General features: G+C 43.7%; 2 protein-coding genes across 3 annotated transcripts; both read right to left on the bottom strand.

The window, feature by feature from the left end:
* Positions 1-1,336: 1,336 nt before the first annotated feature.
* Positions 1,337-2,735, bottom strand: her13 (hairy-related 13). Its single transcript, XM_079514062.1, has 4 exons — positions 2,510-2,735; positions 2,295-2,381; positions 2,044-2,125; positions 1,337-1,928 (listed from the first exon to the last, which is right to left on the bottom strand). Exons 1-4 carry the CDS (start codon positions 2,594-2,596, stop codon positions 1,444-1,446), a joined length of 741 nt encoding a protein of 246 aa, XP_079370188.1. The 5' UTR covers positions 2,597-2,735; the 3' UTR covers positions 1,337-1,443.
* A 7,014-nt stretch (positions 2,736-9,749) lies between these two features.
* her8.2 (hairy-related 8.2) lies at positions 9,750-11,742 on the bottom strand. Of its 2 annotated transcripts, none has more exons than XM_079513951.1 (4): positions 11,472-11,742; positions 11,248-11,343; positions 11,034-11,112; positions 9,750-10,145 (listed from the first exon to the last, which is right to left on the bottom strand). In XM_079513951.1, the coding sequence occupies exons 1-4, from the start codon at positions 11,535-11,537 to the stop codon at positions 9,757-9,759; spliced, it is 630 nt and encodes a 209-aa protein (XP_079370077.1). In that variant the 5' UTR covers positions 11,538-11,742; the 3' UTR covers positions 9,750-9,756. The 2 variants fall into 2 exon arrangements, with proteins under 2 accessions (XP_079370077.1, XP_079370076.1); XM_079513950.1 differs by having other exon boundaries at positions 9,750-10,148.
* Between the last annotated feature and the right edge of the window lie 3,905 nt (positions 11,743-15,647).

Here is a 15,647-nt window from a genome sequence, read left to right on the forward strand (position 1 = left end):
TTACATAGATTGTGCATTACATTCACCCATTCATTACACCGATTGCGGCGGAAGCCATGCAAGGTACCAACCAGCACATCGGGAGCAATTTGGGGTTCAGTGTCTTGCCCAAGGAGACTTCCTCATGTAGACAGGAGGAGCCGGGATTCGAGCCGCCGACCCATGGATCATTGGACGACCTGCTCTACCTCCTGAGCCACAGTCGCCATATAGGCTATATACAGGTAATTCCTATTCGGTGCTATTTGTGTCCCCAGGTCATATACAGCATATCTTGTGTAAAATAAGCAAAATCACTAAGTCCTAAAAGCTTATGTTATACTATTAAAGGTTTTCTACCATAGAAAAAAATATTTGTACCGCAGAGTGAAATAAATATAAAATAATCCATTTGATTTGAGTAGAGGTATGTTAAATTGGAATAATGCATTAAGGTGGACAAGTATGTTTGTCTGACACGTGCCCTCTTTCAGAAAAAAAGGGGAAAATTCTGTAAAATAATATATATTTTGTTTTGAAAAAGTTACTAGACTAAAATGGCACAGAATAGTAGGAATGACCCACACATGATTTGAGCATTCTTGAACATTGTAGCCTAGATTTAAGGCTTAACATTTCAACGAATAGTGAGATAGTCAGTCATTATTCTGGCATACACAATAGGTTGAAGGGCGCATTTAGCTCTTCTTTTCACATTTTTTTGTGGGGAAAATAGCCAATTCACATTTCTTAGGTGCCCATTCTGTATATCCTCCATTGCGCTATAAGTGAATTTCCTGCGTCGTCGATGCTCTCCATGGTAGGGGGAAAAGTCACAACCTTGGCCTCGGGTAAGTAGGCCTATATACTCCATACTAGTAATAATACATCCCATGGTAGCTCTGGTCCATAGCTCTAATGCCTTTGCATTAGAGCTATATGCTACTCTTCTCTTCCATGCGCTCGCATGAAATGCAGACCAGCCTCTCGTTTGTAGCGAAAATAAAATAACGTTTCCACTACTCAACAATACAAAGGCGATTGTGTTATTAGAAAGCCTACTTTCCCTGGTGGACACACTCGGAGCCCCCACCACACATATAAAATGCACTTTTTGGCCAGAAAGGGATTTTTTTCACCGGAAGGAAAAATCTTTGTCTATGGGGTTCTCTCTTGGCAATATCGGTAGAGGGCGCAGTGGTGTAAAGTATTTTTCTTCCAGTGGAAAAAAAAGCAAAAGGTGCATTTTATATAGTGTGGTGGGGTGCTCAGAGTGCGGACCAAGGAAAGTAGGCTTCCTAATAACACAAGCCGCCTTTGTATTGATGAGTAGTGAAAACGTTTATTTTCGCTACAGAGGAGAGGCTGGTCTGCATTCCATGCTAGTGCAGGAAGAGTAGCATATAGCTCTAATGCAAAGGCAGCAAAGGCATTAGAGCTATATGGCTAATAGGCTGACTGCCGTTACCAGGGCCTCCACATTGACTGAGAGGAGGAGGCGATCATGCTGGGCATGATGCTGGGGGAATCTTGGCTCTCTATACCGTCAGTGGTCGTGGAGCTGGAGCATGAGCTCTGGTTGTGCTCGCTCTCCGTGTCGTCCATGTCCGAACACGACAGGTCCTCGCCGCTGGAGACGGTGGAGGACGAGCCACAGGTACTTCTGCCTCCGGGAGAGGCGAGAGCAGAGCACAGCGCCTCGCCGGCGCTCCAAGTGCTGCTGCCGTTCTGTCCGGAAGAATTATTTGTGTCCGTCATTAAATCCATCAGCACGTCCTGGAAGTGGTCCTCGTTCAGAGGCATGCACTCCAGCAGATGGTTAAGGAGCTCCGCCGCGACCGTCGCGTCTATCCCCGGACAGCTGGACACGAACATGTGGACCTCGTGCATGCACTGGATGTAGCCCGCCGCGAACCTTTCACTGGATTCTCGGTTCTGCACATCAGTCTCTGTGGGGGAAGAGAGACATAAATCTAGTTGAATAGACCTCATTGACACACACGAAATGTTTAGAACCCAATTGAATCGTTGTGTCTGTGTGTCGTGATGAGTCATGTGTCTCACCTTGCGTTCGATTTTTTAGGATGTCCTCTACTTTCTTGACTGTCATCTCCAGAACCTCCGCGTTTTCCATCTTATTGTGAAACTATAGTGTGAAGAAAAGACAAGGAGTTGGACTCAACCCAGCAGCGCAGTTCATCCGACAAACTATAGGCTAATCAAACATTCAGGTGAGGGGTGATGAAGTGCACAGTGACAGCGGGAATATTATTACGGTATAGCCAGGTTATGCATGGGCGGGCTAGCCTACTTACGTCTGTGTCTGCGAGCAGAGTCCGGAGTTCCAGCAAACTCTCATTGATGCGAGCCCGTCGCTTCTTCTCCACCAGCGGCTTTCTCGTCTGAAAGGGAGAAGCGAAACATGTGTTAGCCTATAAATGTGTAACGACCGCGTCAGACTCATAACCGAGTGGTTCATAAAACAAATGGGATAGGATTTGTATCGCGTAGACCGTAGAGCCATGCCTACCTTTCGATCCCCTTTCTGAACCCAGTAATCGTCATCCTCGTCCCCTTCCAGTCCGGTATTGCTGCTGGGTCGAGCCGAGGGGGCCATGGATGATGGTTGGAGCCCAACGCGGTGCGCAGGTCGCCCTATGTCCGCGATTCCACTGCTAGTCCGAGATCCAACAATTCGAGAATGAGGGGCAGCTGGCAACAGGAACCGGTGGTGTGTGTGTGTGTTGGGGGGTGAAATAAAAATCAATACTCCAGGCCCGGCGCCCTCTGTTTATTGTGCAATCCCAGTGAGACGTGTTAGCTGCCGCCGGGTAGCTGTTGTTTGTATTTATAGGGGCTCATTATCATATGAATACGGGGTTTGGCTGCTCCTGTAGGGGGACAGCGGAGCGCACACAGCGGCAGCCAATGAACACGCACTCCTTTGTCTCCGGCCCGTCTACTGCGAGGACCTGGAGTAGGCCAATTGATGCATCTTTTGTGTTAGGTCGCCGGCGGCACTGGTTTTCGCCCCCACTCCCACTGTTTACAACTTTACATGGTGGACAGAATAGCTAGGCTACTCAAACTAAGCCCCATATATATTAAGCTATTAGTGTAGATTTCCGTCCTATACACAAATATTAAATTCCCATTGACAATGAATGGAGAATTTACGTCATATGTGTCTGAGCAAATAGACATGTTACATCATGATAAAAGCGCCCCTCACTTCACACAGGTGTGATTTTTGAGGGGCGTTAGCCCCTCCTATATACTACAGCTTTTGACCCCACACGTCTCAATATTTGCCATTGACAATGAAAGGAAAAAGTAGGTCAAATGTTTAAGTTAGGCAGCAAGCCAAATAGCAGACATAATAGCTCATCGCACCGCAACTCATTGAGACCTTATATTTTGATATAGGACTTAGGCTAAGTATGATAGATGCGTAATGTATTTTTGTAAGTAGCCTACAATATTTCTATTTTGTTATTCATCATCATGTGTGTGTGTATTGGCTCCGTATGTTGGTGGCGTCGCTTGGCCAATCAGGTATTGGCTGATGACATAACTATGTATGTTTATCTGGTTCCATATGTGGCGCACTCTGCTCGCGCACAAGTATGCCATAAGGCCATTCATGGCCTACTTGTGTGCAAAGCGCAAGTTGGCAGCTCGACAGAGTGCATTTCTAGTTATATTAGATTAATATATGACATTTCCCCCATATTGTTCAGCCGTAGTTGATGGTGGTGATCATTATTAGGGAGGTCAGCAGGCAGGATTTGTCAAACCAAACCATCGGCTTCACGGATTGGCCAAACTTGGCATGATATTTGTGCGTCTAACATTTAAACCAATATAAGTGAAGAAGCCAAATATTCCATGCATTTACACAGTAGGATTTGAACATTATGATATGACTGGCCTGTAGGATTTATCCACTATTTTACTGTTGTGCGCAATGTTATTCTGGGAATTGCATCTGAGAGGACTAAATACATTCAATCAAGCTTCTGTGACAGTGGGACACTATGTGTACTCCTTCGGAGGCTGCGACAAGGAGATTGATGTGAACGTCTTAAACACAGTGACTTTGACGTGGAGGAAGTTGACCCCCGTGACACCTGGAAGAGAACTTCACTTTAAGAGTCCCTACAGACGCCATAAACACACAGCTGTGCTGATTGAAAATATTGTCTACATCTGGGGAGGACATACTTTCAAGGACTTCAAAAGGCACTACAACAATCTTTATGCATTTGATGTCGACACCCACAGATGGTTCAAACCACAGGTTTCTGGGACTGTCCCAGAGGGTAGAGATTACCACTCAGCATGTGCCTTGGGGAAGGTGATGTATATTCATGGAGGATTATCCAAGACTCGACACAAAACGGGCGTGAGGACTTCAATGATCTGTGGAAATTCAGCCCAGAGACCTTCTCCTGGAAGAGGCTTAAGAACTACCCACAAATAATACCCACACTAGTCCAACGCATAACGAACAAGTCGAACATGTGCTGTTGCATGATGGGAGATCGTATCATCCTCTTCAGAGCAGAGGATTACACACCTCATGTCTTAGGTGTCTGTCTAAGACACCTGTATGTCTTAGACTTCAGTCCTAGCCTCAAAACATTATGTAAGCTAGCAGTTATTCAGTACGGTCTGGAGCAGTCAGAACTCACACACAACATCAGATGGGAGCTGGCAGCCATGACTGAAAAATAATACATCAAAATGAAGAATAAAAATTATAAATAACACAGACAATCAATAAAAAAATACAGCATGCCCGAATTCACAATATTCCATATTTGGGGTGGAGGTTTCTCCTTCAAAACCGCTCTCAACGGGCACCTACGGATGGCTGCAATTCAAAACTGGCCCCTGTAAAAATCGGAATCCCCCCACCCCTTTTTCTCCTCACTGTATATGTTTATTTTCCCTTTTTACCTCCTTTACGATGAATTCCTGTTCTGTTCTTTAGCTATATAGAAGTGTCTATTTGTAAGTCTCTAAATGTTTTGATGAATTGAACAAGGTGGACCCTCTTGTAAACAAGTGTAATGCTTTATTGGGTCGTCCACTCACAGTTAACAGTCTTTGTATTGAGTTGTGCTTGAAATGTACTGTAATTCTGCAAACTGTTAATACATATTTCAATCAATCAAACCCTTGACCTCCCAGGAGTGTGCGTGCTTAGTCTTCAATAGGGGGTCCATGTCCCCCAAGGGGGTCCTCACAGATATTAACGGAGGGCCGCCAACACATTTATTTTTTATTTTTGAGGGTGCTAGCCCCTCCTATGTCTAGCTTTTAGTGTGTGTGTGTAAACACAAACTTTGTCCTAACACAAACATTAAATGCCATTGATAATGAAAGGCCAAGTTTTACATCGATTCTTTTTTTTTTTTTTTTTTCCCTACTCTGTCCTATTCCTGTTGCCTGTGTGTCCGAGGCCCTTCAGATTTACCCGGCTGTTTGGCGGATGTAATGCGATGCCTCCAGTTGGCAGCTGCTAGCGGCGGCCTCTTGGCCCAAACTGAATCAGCCGGGGAATTAAGAGCCCCTCTCCAAAGAAAGCGACAGGTGTTACCCTGCGCCTCGTTTGTTCTCCCCGTTGTGTAGTGACTTCTGAATTGTGTGCATTACTGTGCAACTGCATTTCTCACGAAAGGCTATTAGGCTTGGCTGTGCTGCAGGGTCTCTGGAATGTCATATTTGGTTTATATTGAGGCATATATAGGGCTTAAAACATATATTCCATGCATGACTTGTACATAGCTATAGGCCTATATGGGTCCGTCTGATTATTTCTCTTTGTAATGTAGACAATATTAATAAACAGGAATTATTGCATCAGGCTTGGCCTGTTTAGTTATAGCTGGCCTAAAGCTGCAAAGCCTGAATGGCATGTCCCTTGGGATATTGACGGGTGACCAGCAGCAGGCCTGCCTTTGCCCTCGTTATGTAGGGCCTATTTTCGTGTTGTCATGCAAATAAGCACTAGGCCTAGTTGTCTGTCTATGTCCAGAAAACGCCTGAGAATGTCTCTGCGCCATCTTTCAGGTAGGCTATAGGCTAAACAGCATATAGCCTACAGGCTATATTTGTTTTACGGTGCACTTTCACGCACGGCGTTTCCGCCACTGCAATAAGGGGGACAACATGGTATCTTTGAAGTGGAGAGTTCTGGCACCTCGCCACGCCACCCCCACGCTCCAGCCCTCTCTATAATGGAGTGTGGGCCGGGGAGGGAGCAGCTGTCTCGGCCAGCTTTTGTTTGTGAACTCGCCGAGGGACCGGGCGTCTCTCTCTATACTAGGACAGTCAGTGGCTCTCAACCTGTGGCCGGGGCCCACTTCTGGGCCGTGAGCATTTACTCCAACTAATTTGCAAAACATTAATATTTTTGAGGGGCGCTAGGCTAGCCCCTCCTATGCATAGCTTTTGTGTGTGTGTGTGTGTGTGTGTGTGTGTGTGTGTGTGCGTGTGTGAAATGAAATGAAATGAAATCTATATTTACCCAGGGTATCTGGGCTAAGCTCAAGAACTTGTTTCCAGCCAGGCCCTGCTCATAGAACACATTTCATCGTAGTGGTTGACGCCTTGTTCAAGGGCATTTCAGCGGTGGTAATTTTAACGTGTCGGACGGCTGGTTCGAACTGGGAATCTTCCGGTATCTAGACCGCGCCGCTATCCGTTCGGCCACCGCTGCCACTGTGTGTGTGTGTGTGCGTGTGCGTGTGTGTGTGTGTGTGTGTGTGTAGCGTACGGGATGTGATGATTTGATTGGCTGATGTACAGTATGATGATGTAATGTATGATGATAAGAAGAGCGCCACATAATCATCATCTGGATTATGCACTTGCAGAGCCATAGAGTAAAACAGAGTTACGACAACTCCCTTCACTTCATGAACGGTGAATGGTATGAATGGTAAAACACTATTATTGACAATATAACATTAATTTAAAAAACATAACGTACAAAACCCCATTCATGTTTCACGTTCATGAGTCCAGAGGGAAGCATGCACATCCCCCCAAAAATTGCTGAACTAAAATACATACAAAATTTAGAAGAGGAAGGGAAGTCTGTACTGTACTCAGTGTACGTACTAGCTCACATAGTATAATATTTATTAGAGTAGGTATAGTAGTTTCTCTATAGCACTAGGCCTGCCTATACAGCAGGGGCCCACACGTTTTTGACTTGAGAGCTACTACTTTAAAAATGATCAGGTAAACAAGATCTATACCCACCAAAAAAATGAATATCCCATTGCTGAAAATAGTTTAAAAATCCCACCCGTGTGAAGTGAGGGGCGCTCTTATCATACATCATCTCATACTGGCCAATCAGAATGCCTGTTGCCTGTCATTTGTCTTCAGAACATGTCTGAAATAAATGTCAGAGCTGAAATTGACATGTAAATATGAAATAAATGCTTAATCATGTAATGTTATAGGTGTAATGTTAGAGTCCACAGAAGTGAACCTTTCATGCCTATGTTTTCTCAACTCGCTGTTTTCTGCAAGACATTACTCTATAAGCCATATCTCCAAAACTGGTGGGTCAAACTGCATGAACAACCAATATGTTAATTTGAAGCTATGATTCCGTGCTTTCACATGAAAATGGAAAATAATCCAATGGCAGCCCCTCAGTCAAGCTGGGTCACATTTGACCTAATTTCTCCTTTCATTGTCGATGGCAAATATAAGACGTCATGGGGACAAGATGACGTACATTTTCCCTTCATTGTCAATGCCATTTAACGTTTGTGTTGCGGACAAATTTATGTCATTCACCCATTCACACACACATTCATCAGGACATCAGGTCCGTATGTTGGTGGCGTCGCTTGGCCAATCAGGTATTGGCTGATGACATAACTATGTATGTTTATCTGGTTCCATATGTGGCGCACTCTGCTTGTGCACAAGTATGCCATAAGGCCATTCATGGCCTACTTGTGTGCAAAGCGCAAGTTGGCAGCTCGACAGAGTGCATTTCTAGTTATATTAGATTAATATATGACATTTCCCCCATATTGTTCAGCCGTAGTTGATGGTGGTGAACATTATTAGGGAGGTCAGCAGGCATAGACTTCCTTGATTTGTCAAACCAAACCATCGGCTTCACGGGTTGGCCAAACTTGGCATGATATTTGTGCGTCTAACGTTTATAATATAAGTGAAGCAGGGACAGCTCCAGGGGGGAACAAGGGGGGGAGGCTTAGCCCCCCCATAAGCCCCCCCCCCCCCTCAAAACAAGCCCAATTGACTGACTTCTATGTAAAGCAAGATTCATTAGCCCCCCCTCTAAATAGCCAGCCCCCCCATAGCACCCCCAGTCACAATTTTCTGGAGCCGTCGCTGAAGTGAAGAAGCCAAATATTCCATGCATTTACACAGTAGGATTTGACCATTATGATATGACTGGCCTATAGGATTTATCCACTCTTTTACTGTTGTGCGTAATGTTATTCTGGGAATTGGTCTAATCGACCGAAACGTTGACCCAATAAAGAGCAACATTTTTGGCAAGTTTCTGACCCTTTCTTTGTTTTTCAAACCTTTTTATGTCATGTGGTCTACCTGCACAGCCTTTGTGATCTACTGGTAGATCGCCTTTTGGGCACGCCTGGCCTACAGTGTGCGAACTTCCCTTCTTCTTCTAAATGTTATCTTTAAAATCTTAAAAGTGATATTGATCCAAGCTGGAACGGTGGGAACACTATTGATTGATGGATCATTAAAATATGCTCTGAAAATGCATGCGGGTGGCGCGGCCCACCCATCTGACCACTTACACAGCAATGGGCCCTGATTCAGTAAAGATTGAGAACCACTGACCTACACACTAGTTCAATTTGGTTCTTTCAGTGCAAAAGTTCAGCTCAACTCTTTGTATAAGATCATGCTCAAATGAATGCTTTACATAATGTGACATGGGCCGGCCCAGGAGGGAGTGTGACATTGTGCTTGTTAAATTTGAAATGGCATGACCCTTGACCCGTCACTTGTCATTGTGTGAAATGTCAGGAAGACAAAAGGAAAATAACAAATACACAAAACAAATTATAGTGTGTAACGTTTTTATTAATGCTTTATGTTAACAATACGACAAAGGAAGAAGAAATGCAAACTATACAGTGCTGAGCAAAGCTATAGAGGAAGCAAAGACAAATACCATACAATATCAAATAAATAAAGTGGTTAATAGTACAATAAATATAAGAAAGATTAATAAGAGCCTTCTATAATGCAGGCTACAGGAAGTCAACTTCTGAAGGGAAGTACTGAAAAGGTCTGTATAGAATCATATAGCACACCTAGAATAACTGGAACAAAAACTGCCCCACATGCTGGTCTTCTGAGTAGCATATCTATAAGATACATAACAGAGGAAGAGGTCTAACAAACAGGAGATTTAAGAGCAATAAGTCAAGTCCACTAGTTCAGTGTTTCTCAAACATTTTCATATTAAGGAAACTACGTATATACCAAAATTGGCATGTATTTGGCTGTGAACAGGGGACTTTGTGTTAAAATTATTCAAATTCTTTCACAAAATTTCAGGATTTTTCTAAATGATTTGAAAACAGCCAACACGTTGTGAACTTGTACATTGGCTATTTTCGAATAGCCGAACAAATAACATAGGGCTTAAGTTGTTTTTTCTGGGGACTCCCTGGAACCCCCCCAAGGACCTCTGTCGGTCCCCGGACCCCACTTTGAGAACCAGTGCGCACTATTAGTTCACCAGGGTCTCCACATCTCCAGCACACCCAAGTGATGGGGACTATGGAGCAGTGGGCTGCTTGGTAGGATGAGGGGCCTGTCCTGGGACGCAGTGACAGGGCAAGGGGCCCCACCCTCTCTCTGAGTCTGCCTCCCGGGCCTGATGGGTGTGCTGGGGAGCCCGGCGCCTTGACTGGGAGGTCGAGAGACGTCGCGCCGGGGTGTGGTGGGCTGAAGGGGACGATCGTCAGTGGACCTGGGTAGGGACTTGAGCAGGTGGTTGAGCAGACGGGAGCCCAGAGTCTTGTCCATCCACTCGCATGTGAGCAGCATGTTGTGGACCTCATGCATGCACTGGATGTAGCCTGTGCTGTACTTCTGCTGTGCCTCCAGGCCTACCATAGGATCTGCTTCACAGAGGGAGGAGACCATGACGTCAAAAGTGTGTATAGCCTAGACACTCAGTCAAATGATGATAGGGGTCAAATTGTTTTCATTTCATTTCATTCATTCCCAGAACATATTCAAAATATAACTGAGAAAAGGACAAAAGAAATACCGTAAAAAGGAAAGATTAGAATTAGATTAGAAGAATAGAAAAAAAGGAGGGGAAAAAAGGGCAAAAGTTGTCTTTCTTTGAAAAAAAAGCAGTATAGGAAGAAGTTCAGGGTCCTACCCTTTCTTTGGGTTTCTCAAATACATCAACAATTTTATTTGTATACCCTAATACTGCATGTACAAAAGCAGCATTTGTTTGCTATATGAAACTGTTATTTTCCTGAATATATCACACAGATGTAGCCTAACTGTAACAGTAGGTCTTATTTAGCCTGATTTAAATAAACTGTCTCTTCTCCACAATCCACACTGATGATGTATTGTAAAGTAAACTCTGTGGGAGAATTTCACTTACTGAGATGATAGCATTATTGTTGTTCTGTGCTGCCTGTGCAGTGTGCATGCATGTGATGATGTGACATTAAATCTCCTTGAACACTGAATCTGGTGGGAAGCGGTCTACGGGCAGTCGTGGAGGCTGAAGCCTAGCCTACATTGCAATATGTTATAGCACTCGTTAACCTTCATAGACACTGTTTTTCCACGCCCTTGGAATTCAAAGTGCCACCATCACTTTCCAAGCATTCAAGAGACATCATTCTGTGTAGGCTACAACTCCTGTCATTACTCCTGACAGATACTGCCCTCTACTGGCAATTAGGCACTCGTGAAATACACTTGTTGATCAGATCATCTAGATGTGATTTTCAGTTCATCGATCCAGGCCGATCACTTACCATTAAATGTAGTAGTTTGAATGTTTTGCAAGTGTTTCACTGTCATCTCTAGAATATCCGCCTTTTCGAGTTTGGATTGCTGTGAAGAGATAAATAAAATAGAAAATACAAAGAAGAATTTTAGTAAGTAGGTCAGCTACTATAAATGCCATAGATAGGCGTATTTATTGACTGGCTTTAAAACAGCCAGTGGAAATGAACATTGCCTACTCACATCAAGTCTAAAAGCTCCGATTACAGTTTCTTTAAGCTGGTCCAAGCAATTGTTTATCCTTTCTCGTCTTTTTCTCTCGATGAGTGGCTTCCTCAGCTATAAGAATAAAAAGTGGCACTCGGTTAGTGGCAAGAAGAGGCAACGGGCGCAACAAGTGTATCCAGAGAGAGAGAAAGACAGACAGAGAGCTGTTGTGTTTTATCTGATGTAAGCCGGGGAGGTACCTTTCTTTCTTCCTTCGCACTCGAGTGTTTGCCCACCACGTTGTGCGCCATGGAGGATGCCGTCATATTTTCCTCGTTTGCCGGTACTTGTGTTGTCCTGAATCTCAGTGCGTCTATAAGGCCCTCGGCGCGGCGCAGCCCTCTTATTTATAGGGCACAATTAGCATGTGAATGGTCGAGCTCTTTGGCTGCGGTATTTTCCCACACACGGGGTCGCTCCCAGCGGTCCGCTCCCATCAGTCAAGACTGACAGGTCACTGGCTCCATTCAATAGCCGAGATACCCGCTCTGGAGAAAACACAAGCGACAGATGTCCAGCCTGAAACCATGCACCACCTCCCACCGAAAAAAACTTTCGTTTCCTCTTCTCTCTCTCGCTTGTTTCTCACAGGGAGATACGTGACGCAAAGCGCGCGGGTGCCCACGTGGATTGTCATTCCCAGGGATGAACAAGGGTGTCTAATTACCGAGGTTTACTCCGGGGAGCACTCGCCCATTCTTTTCAATGAACAGGGGCAACATTACCCTACCTGCAAAAAGGCGAAACCTATTCTCTCAAGGCTCATAGAAGAAAATATACCCACTATAGCTGTTTGACAAAGAGCCAATGCATATAAGTCCATTATTCACTGAAACCATGTTGGTCTTTTCTTAACACAAGCTGGGAACCCATTGGCAAAACAAAGGAAAAACAGCACCGTGAGTCAACACTGCTGTCTCGAGAGACTAAGATTTAAAACCTTGGGACGTCCGAACAGTAGCCTATATTGCCTACCTACATATGTCATATGCATATGTCCAAACCACCATTTGAGATAGAAGATGAAGTGTATATTTGTACAAAATGTAGGCCTACAGATGCATTTGGACCCTATTGTAAACATGAGGTGTAATGCTTTATGGTGTCGTCCAGTTAACAGTTTTTGTATTGAGTTTGTATTAGCCTATATGCCTATTCTGCATAGGCTATAAAATTCTCAATCAATCAATACTCAACTCAATCAATCAATCAATCAATCAATCAATCAACCAAGCAACCAATCAATCAATCAATCAATCAATCAATCAATCAATCAATCAATCAATCAATCAATGTTGAAGGAGTAGACCTTTAGGTTTACAATATGTTTCAATCAGTGAGTAAATTGGTGGGCGTGCTGTGGCTGTATGATTCATATGCTAGGCTATAGCCTACACTTTATTTCATTTTTTATTAAAATGAGACTTACGTTTTTTAATATAGCCCTATTCTGAGACATATCCGATATAGGAAAAATGGTATGTCTACTTAATGTACTTATTACTTAATGAGCATTAGATGAAGCTACATTGAAAATGGGTGAAGTCGTCCTTTAACATAAGCGATAGGTCTACAGGTCTAGGGGGAAATCCATGTTTCGGAGCTGCTTTGATCATGTTCGGCGTTTGAAAATGTCAAACATCTGTTGTGAACTATTATTTCACCAGGAGGCAAAGTGAGGCAGATGTCAAACTGACCAGATGTCCCCGAGAGTTGGCCCTGCGCCGGGGCCGGGGGCCTCATGTTTTTGAGCCACGCGACTGCCAGGCAAAGTGCTCGATCGTGGGAAACGCGGGCGAACAATGAGCGGTATTGAAGCGAACCTAATCACCATGAAAAGAAGAATAACCTCGAGGAGCAGCGGCCAGTTGGGGAGGACTAGGAGGCGGCCGAAGCAGGTGCTTGACCATGCAGTGACTTGCCAGGCAGTGCCACAAGGTGTAGCACTAGCAGCTTATAACGCAGGGATTCTCAACCATTTGCATTCCTGGACCCCAGTGCATTTTAGGCCATATAGCCTATTTGATTGGCTACTTTCTTTCTTTATTATTATTATTATTGTTTTTTTTAATATATATCTTTAGGACCCCAGTCTATATTCTACACTGAAATCCATACATTCTTCAAATATGCCTAACTTTTTCTAAAGTTCCAGGGCGATATAGGCAATAGGCATATGCTACAAACAGGTACACTTTTGGAATAATTGGAAATGGAATAATCGGCAGACCTTACTTGCTATTGAATGGGGACACAAAAGAGTATAGGTCTAGGACAATAAATCTTGAATTCTCTCTCTCTCTCTCTCTCTCTCTCTCTTGAGTAAACCCGTCAATCGAAATGCATTCCCAAAAACGTATTGGAGGGAGGGGTCGAGCGCCCAGGGGACATGTGTGGACACGCGACCAACATGCAGTCAGCCCCTGAGCCACGCGATGTTGTTGTCGGAAATGTTCCCCAAAAGGTCGGCCACACGCGCGCGCGCGCTCACGAACACGGAACACACATTGGCAATGTAAAACATAAGTTTACAAAAGTATACGTTTTGTCAAAGCAAAAGTTGAACAAGACAATCAAGATAAAACAATGTATACATGTACAAATAAATATTGAATATAAATAGGAATAAAATAAAGGAAACAGAGCTGTGTTACATCCATATAGGAGACATTAGCTTTATACTTTTGAAAGTTGACAGCATTTCAATGTTTTTGCATTCACTTAGTATAAAAACATTTGCGATGTATAAAGTATAGGCTATAGCAGCAATTTATTCAAATGTAATTGAATAAAAGTTATTTCTCTGTTTATATATATATAGTAGGCCTATTTAACAGTGTAGGCTAGGGTATAAACAGTGTACACACATTGTATTCCATTTGACATTCTTCTCCTGTCACAGCAGCTCACACATCTTGCTGTGCACGGTCACGCACATTGTTGTACTTCACCCAACAGATATGGGAGTTTTGTCATTAGTCATGCTCATGCATGTTTTCAAACTCTCCTTGGGTGATTGTAATTGTAACCCGTGGGAAGTATATGTCTCTGATGTCTTGGTACAGTGGACGGTTAGGAACTGAAGTGTAGCTATAGCCTACCTCGTTTTGTGTGCAGTGGCTGCATATAGTCTGTCTTCTCTTGGGAGCCAGGTCAGCTTTATTTTAGTTTTTTTTTTAGTGATTTGGTGTAGTCCCGTTTGTTTTCTGTCTGGTGCGGTGCTTGTGTTAGTCCAGAACTAGCTGACTGAGGGGACATCTTTCCAGGGATTCATTGTAGTGAGGGCCTTTTTAGTCATGCTCATGCATGTTTTCAAACTCTCCTTGGGTGATTGTAATTGTAACCCGTGAGAAGTATATGTCTCTGATGTCTTGGTACAGTGGGCAGACGGTTAGGAACTGAAGTGTATAGCTATACCTCGTTTTGTGTGCAGTGGCTGCATATAGTCTGTCTTCTCTTGGGAGCCAGGTCTGCCACCCTGCCTATGGCGGCCTTTCTCAATCGCAAGACTGTGTTTACATTGATGTCCTAATTTTGGATCAGTTACAGACAGTGCTCAAGTTCTGTGTATTCACTGTTTAGAGCTAAACAGCATTCCATTTTGCTCTGGTTTTGGGTATCTTTTCCAGTGTGTAAGATAGCTTTATTTTAGTTTTTTGAGTGGTGTAAACCACTCCTACAACTGGCTTTGTTAGTTTACGTGTCTGTCCGTCTGTCTGTTCGTACCAAAAAATGAGCATGGTGCATTATGATTGGCCGGAATGAGACATTACGTCACTGACATTACGTCAGTGACCACAGCTGATCAGGCTATATAAGACCTTGCACCACTCAGTTCACACGGGTGTGATTTTTTTAAATGATTTGGTGTAGTCCCGTTTGTTTTCTGTCTGGTGCATGCGGTGCTTGTGTTAGTCCAGAACTAGCTGACTGAGGGGACATCTTTCCAGGGATTCATTGTACGTGAGGGCCTTTTTTGTGGAGCATGTCTGGTTCAATTTACTTAGGTGGTTATAGAATTTCAATTTCAAACTTTTGGGGTTTTGATAATTAGTGGATATCGTCTTAATTCTGCTCTGCCTCTGCATGCGTTATTTGATGTTTTCCGTTGGATGCGGAGAATGGATTTGCAGAATTCTGCATGCAGCGTCTCAATTTTGTGTTCTCTCAACAGCTAGCTAGCATCCTCATCCTCTGATGATGAATTGAAAATGGATGACCCTTATGTAAACAAGTCTTTCTGGTTTTATCCTCTTAGCAGATTTTGTATTGACCCGTACTTTTCTTGTAGCCTACCCATTCAAACTGTTAATACAATTATCAATCAATCAATCAATCAATCAATCAATCAATCAATCAAACAGAGACATCATTTG

The sequence above is a fragment of the Electrona antarctica genome (assembly GCF_951216825.1).
Source record: "Electrona antarctica genome assembly, chromosome: 11".
Taxonomy (NCBI): Eukaryota; Metazoa; Chordata; class Actinopteri; order Myctophiformes; family Myctophidae; genus Electrona; species Electrona antarctica.

What these genes read in the sequence shown, in the direction of transcription:
- her13 (XM_079514062.1), bottom strand. Translation starts at nt 2,596, where the DNA reads ATGGCCCCCTCGGCTCGACCCAGCAGCAATACCGGACTGGAAGGGGAC. An exon ending in TTCAGAAAGGGGATCGAAAG is followed by an intron (nt 2,382 to 2,509) that starts GTAGGCATGGCT and finishes TCTCCCTTTCAG; the next exon opens with ACGAGAAAGCCGCTGGTGGA. An exon ending in CTCTGCTCGCAGACACAGAC is followed by an intron (nt 2,126 to 2,294) that starts GTAAGTAGGCTA and finishes TTCACACTATAG; the next exon opens with TTTCACAATAAGATGGAAAA.
- her8.2 (XM_079513950.1), bottom strand. Translation starts at nt 11,537, where the DNA reads ATGACGGCATCCTCCATGGCGCACAACGTGGTGGGCAAACACTCGAGT. An exon ending in GTGCGAAGGAAGAAAGAAAG is followed by an intron (nt 11,344 to 11,471) that starts GTACCTCCCCGG and finishes TTATTCTTATAG; the next exon opens with CTGAGGAAGCCACTCATCGA. An exon ending in TCGGAGCTTTTAGACTTGAT is followed by an intron (nt 11,113 to 11,247) that starts GTGAGTAGGCAA and finishes ATCTCTTCACAG; the next exon opens with CAATCCAAACTCGAAAAGGC.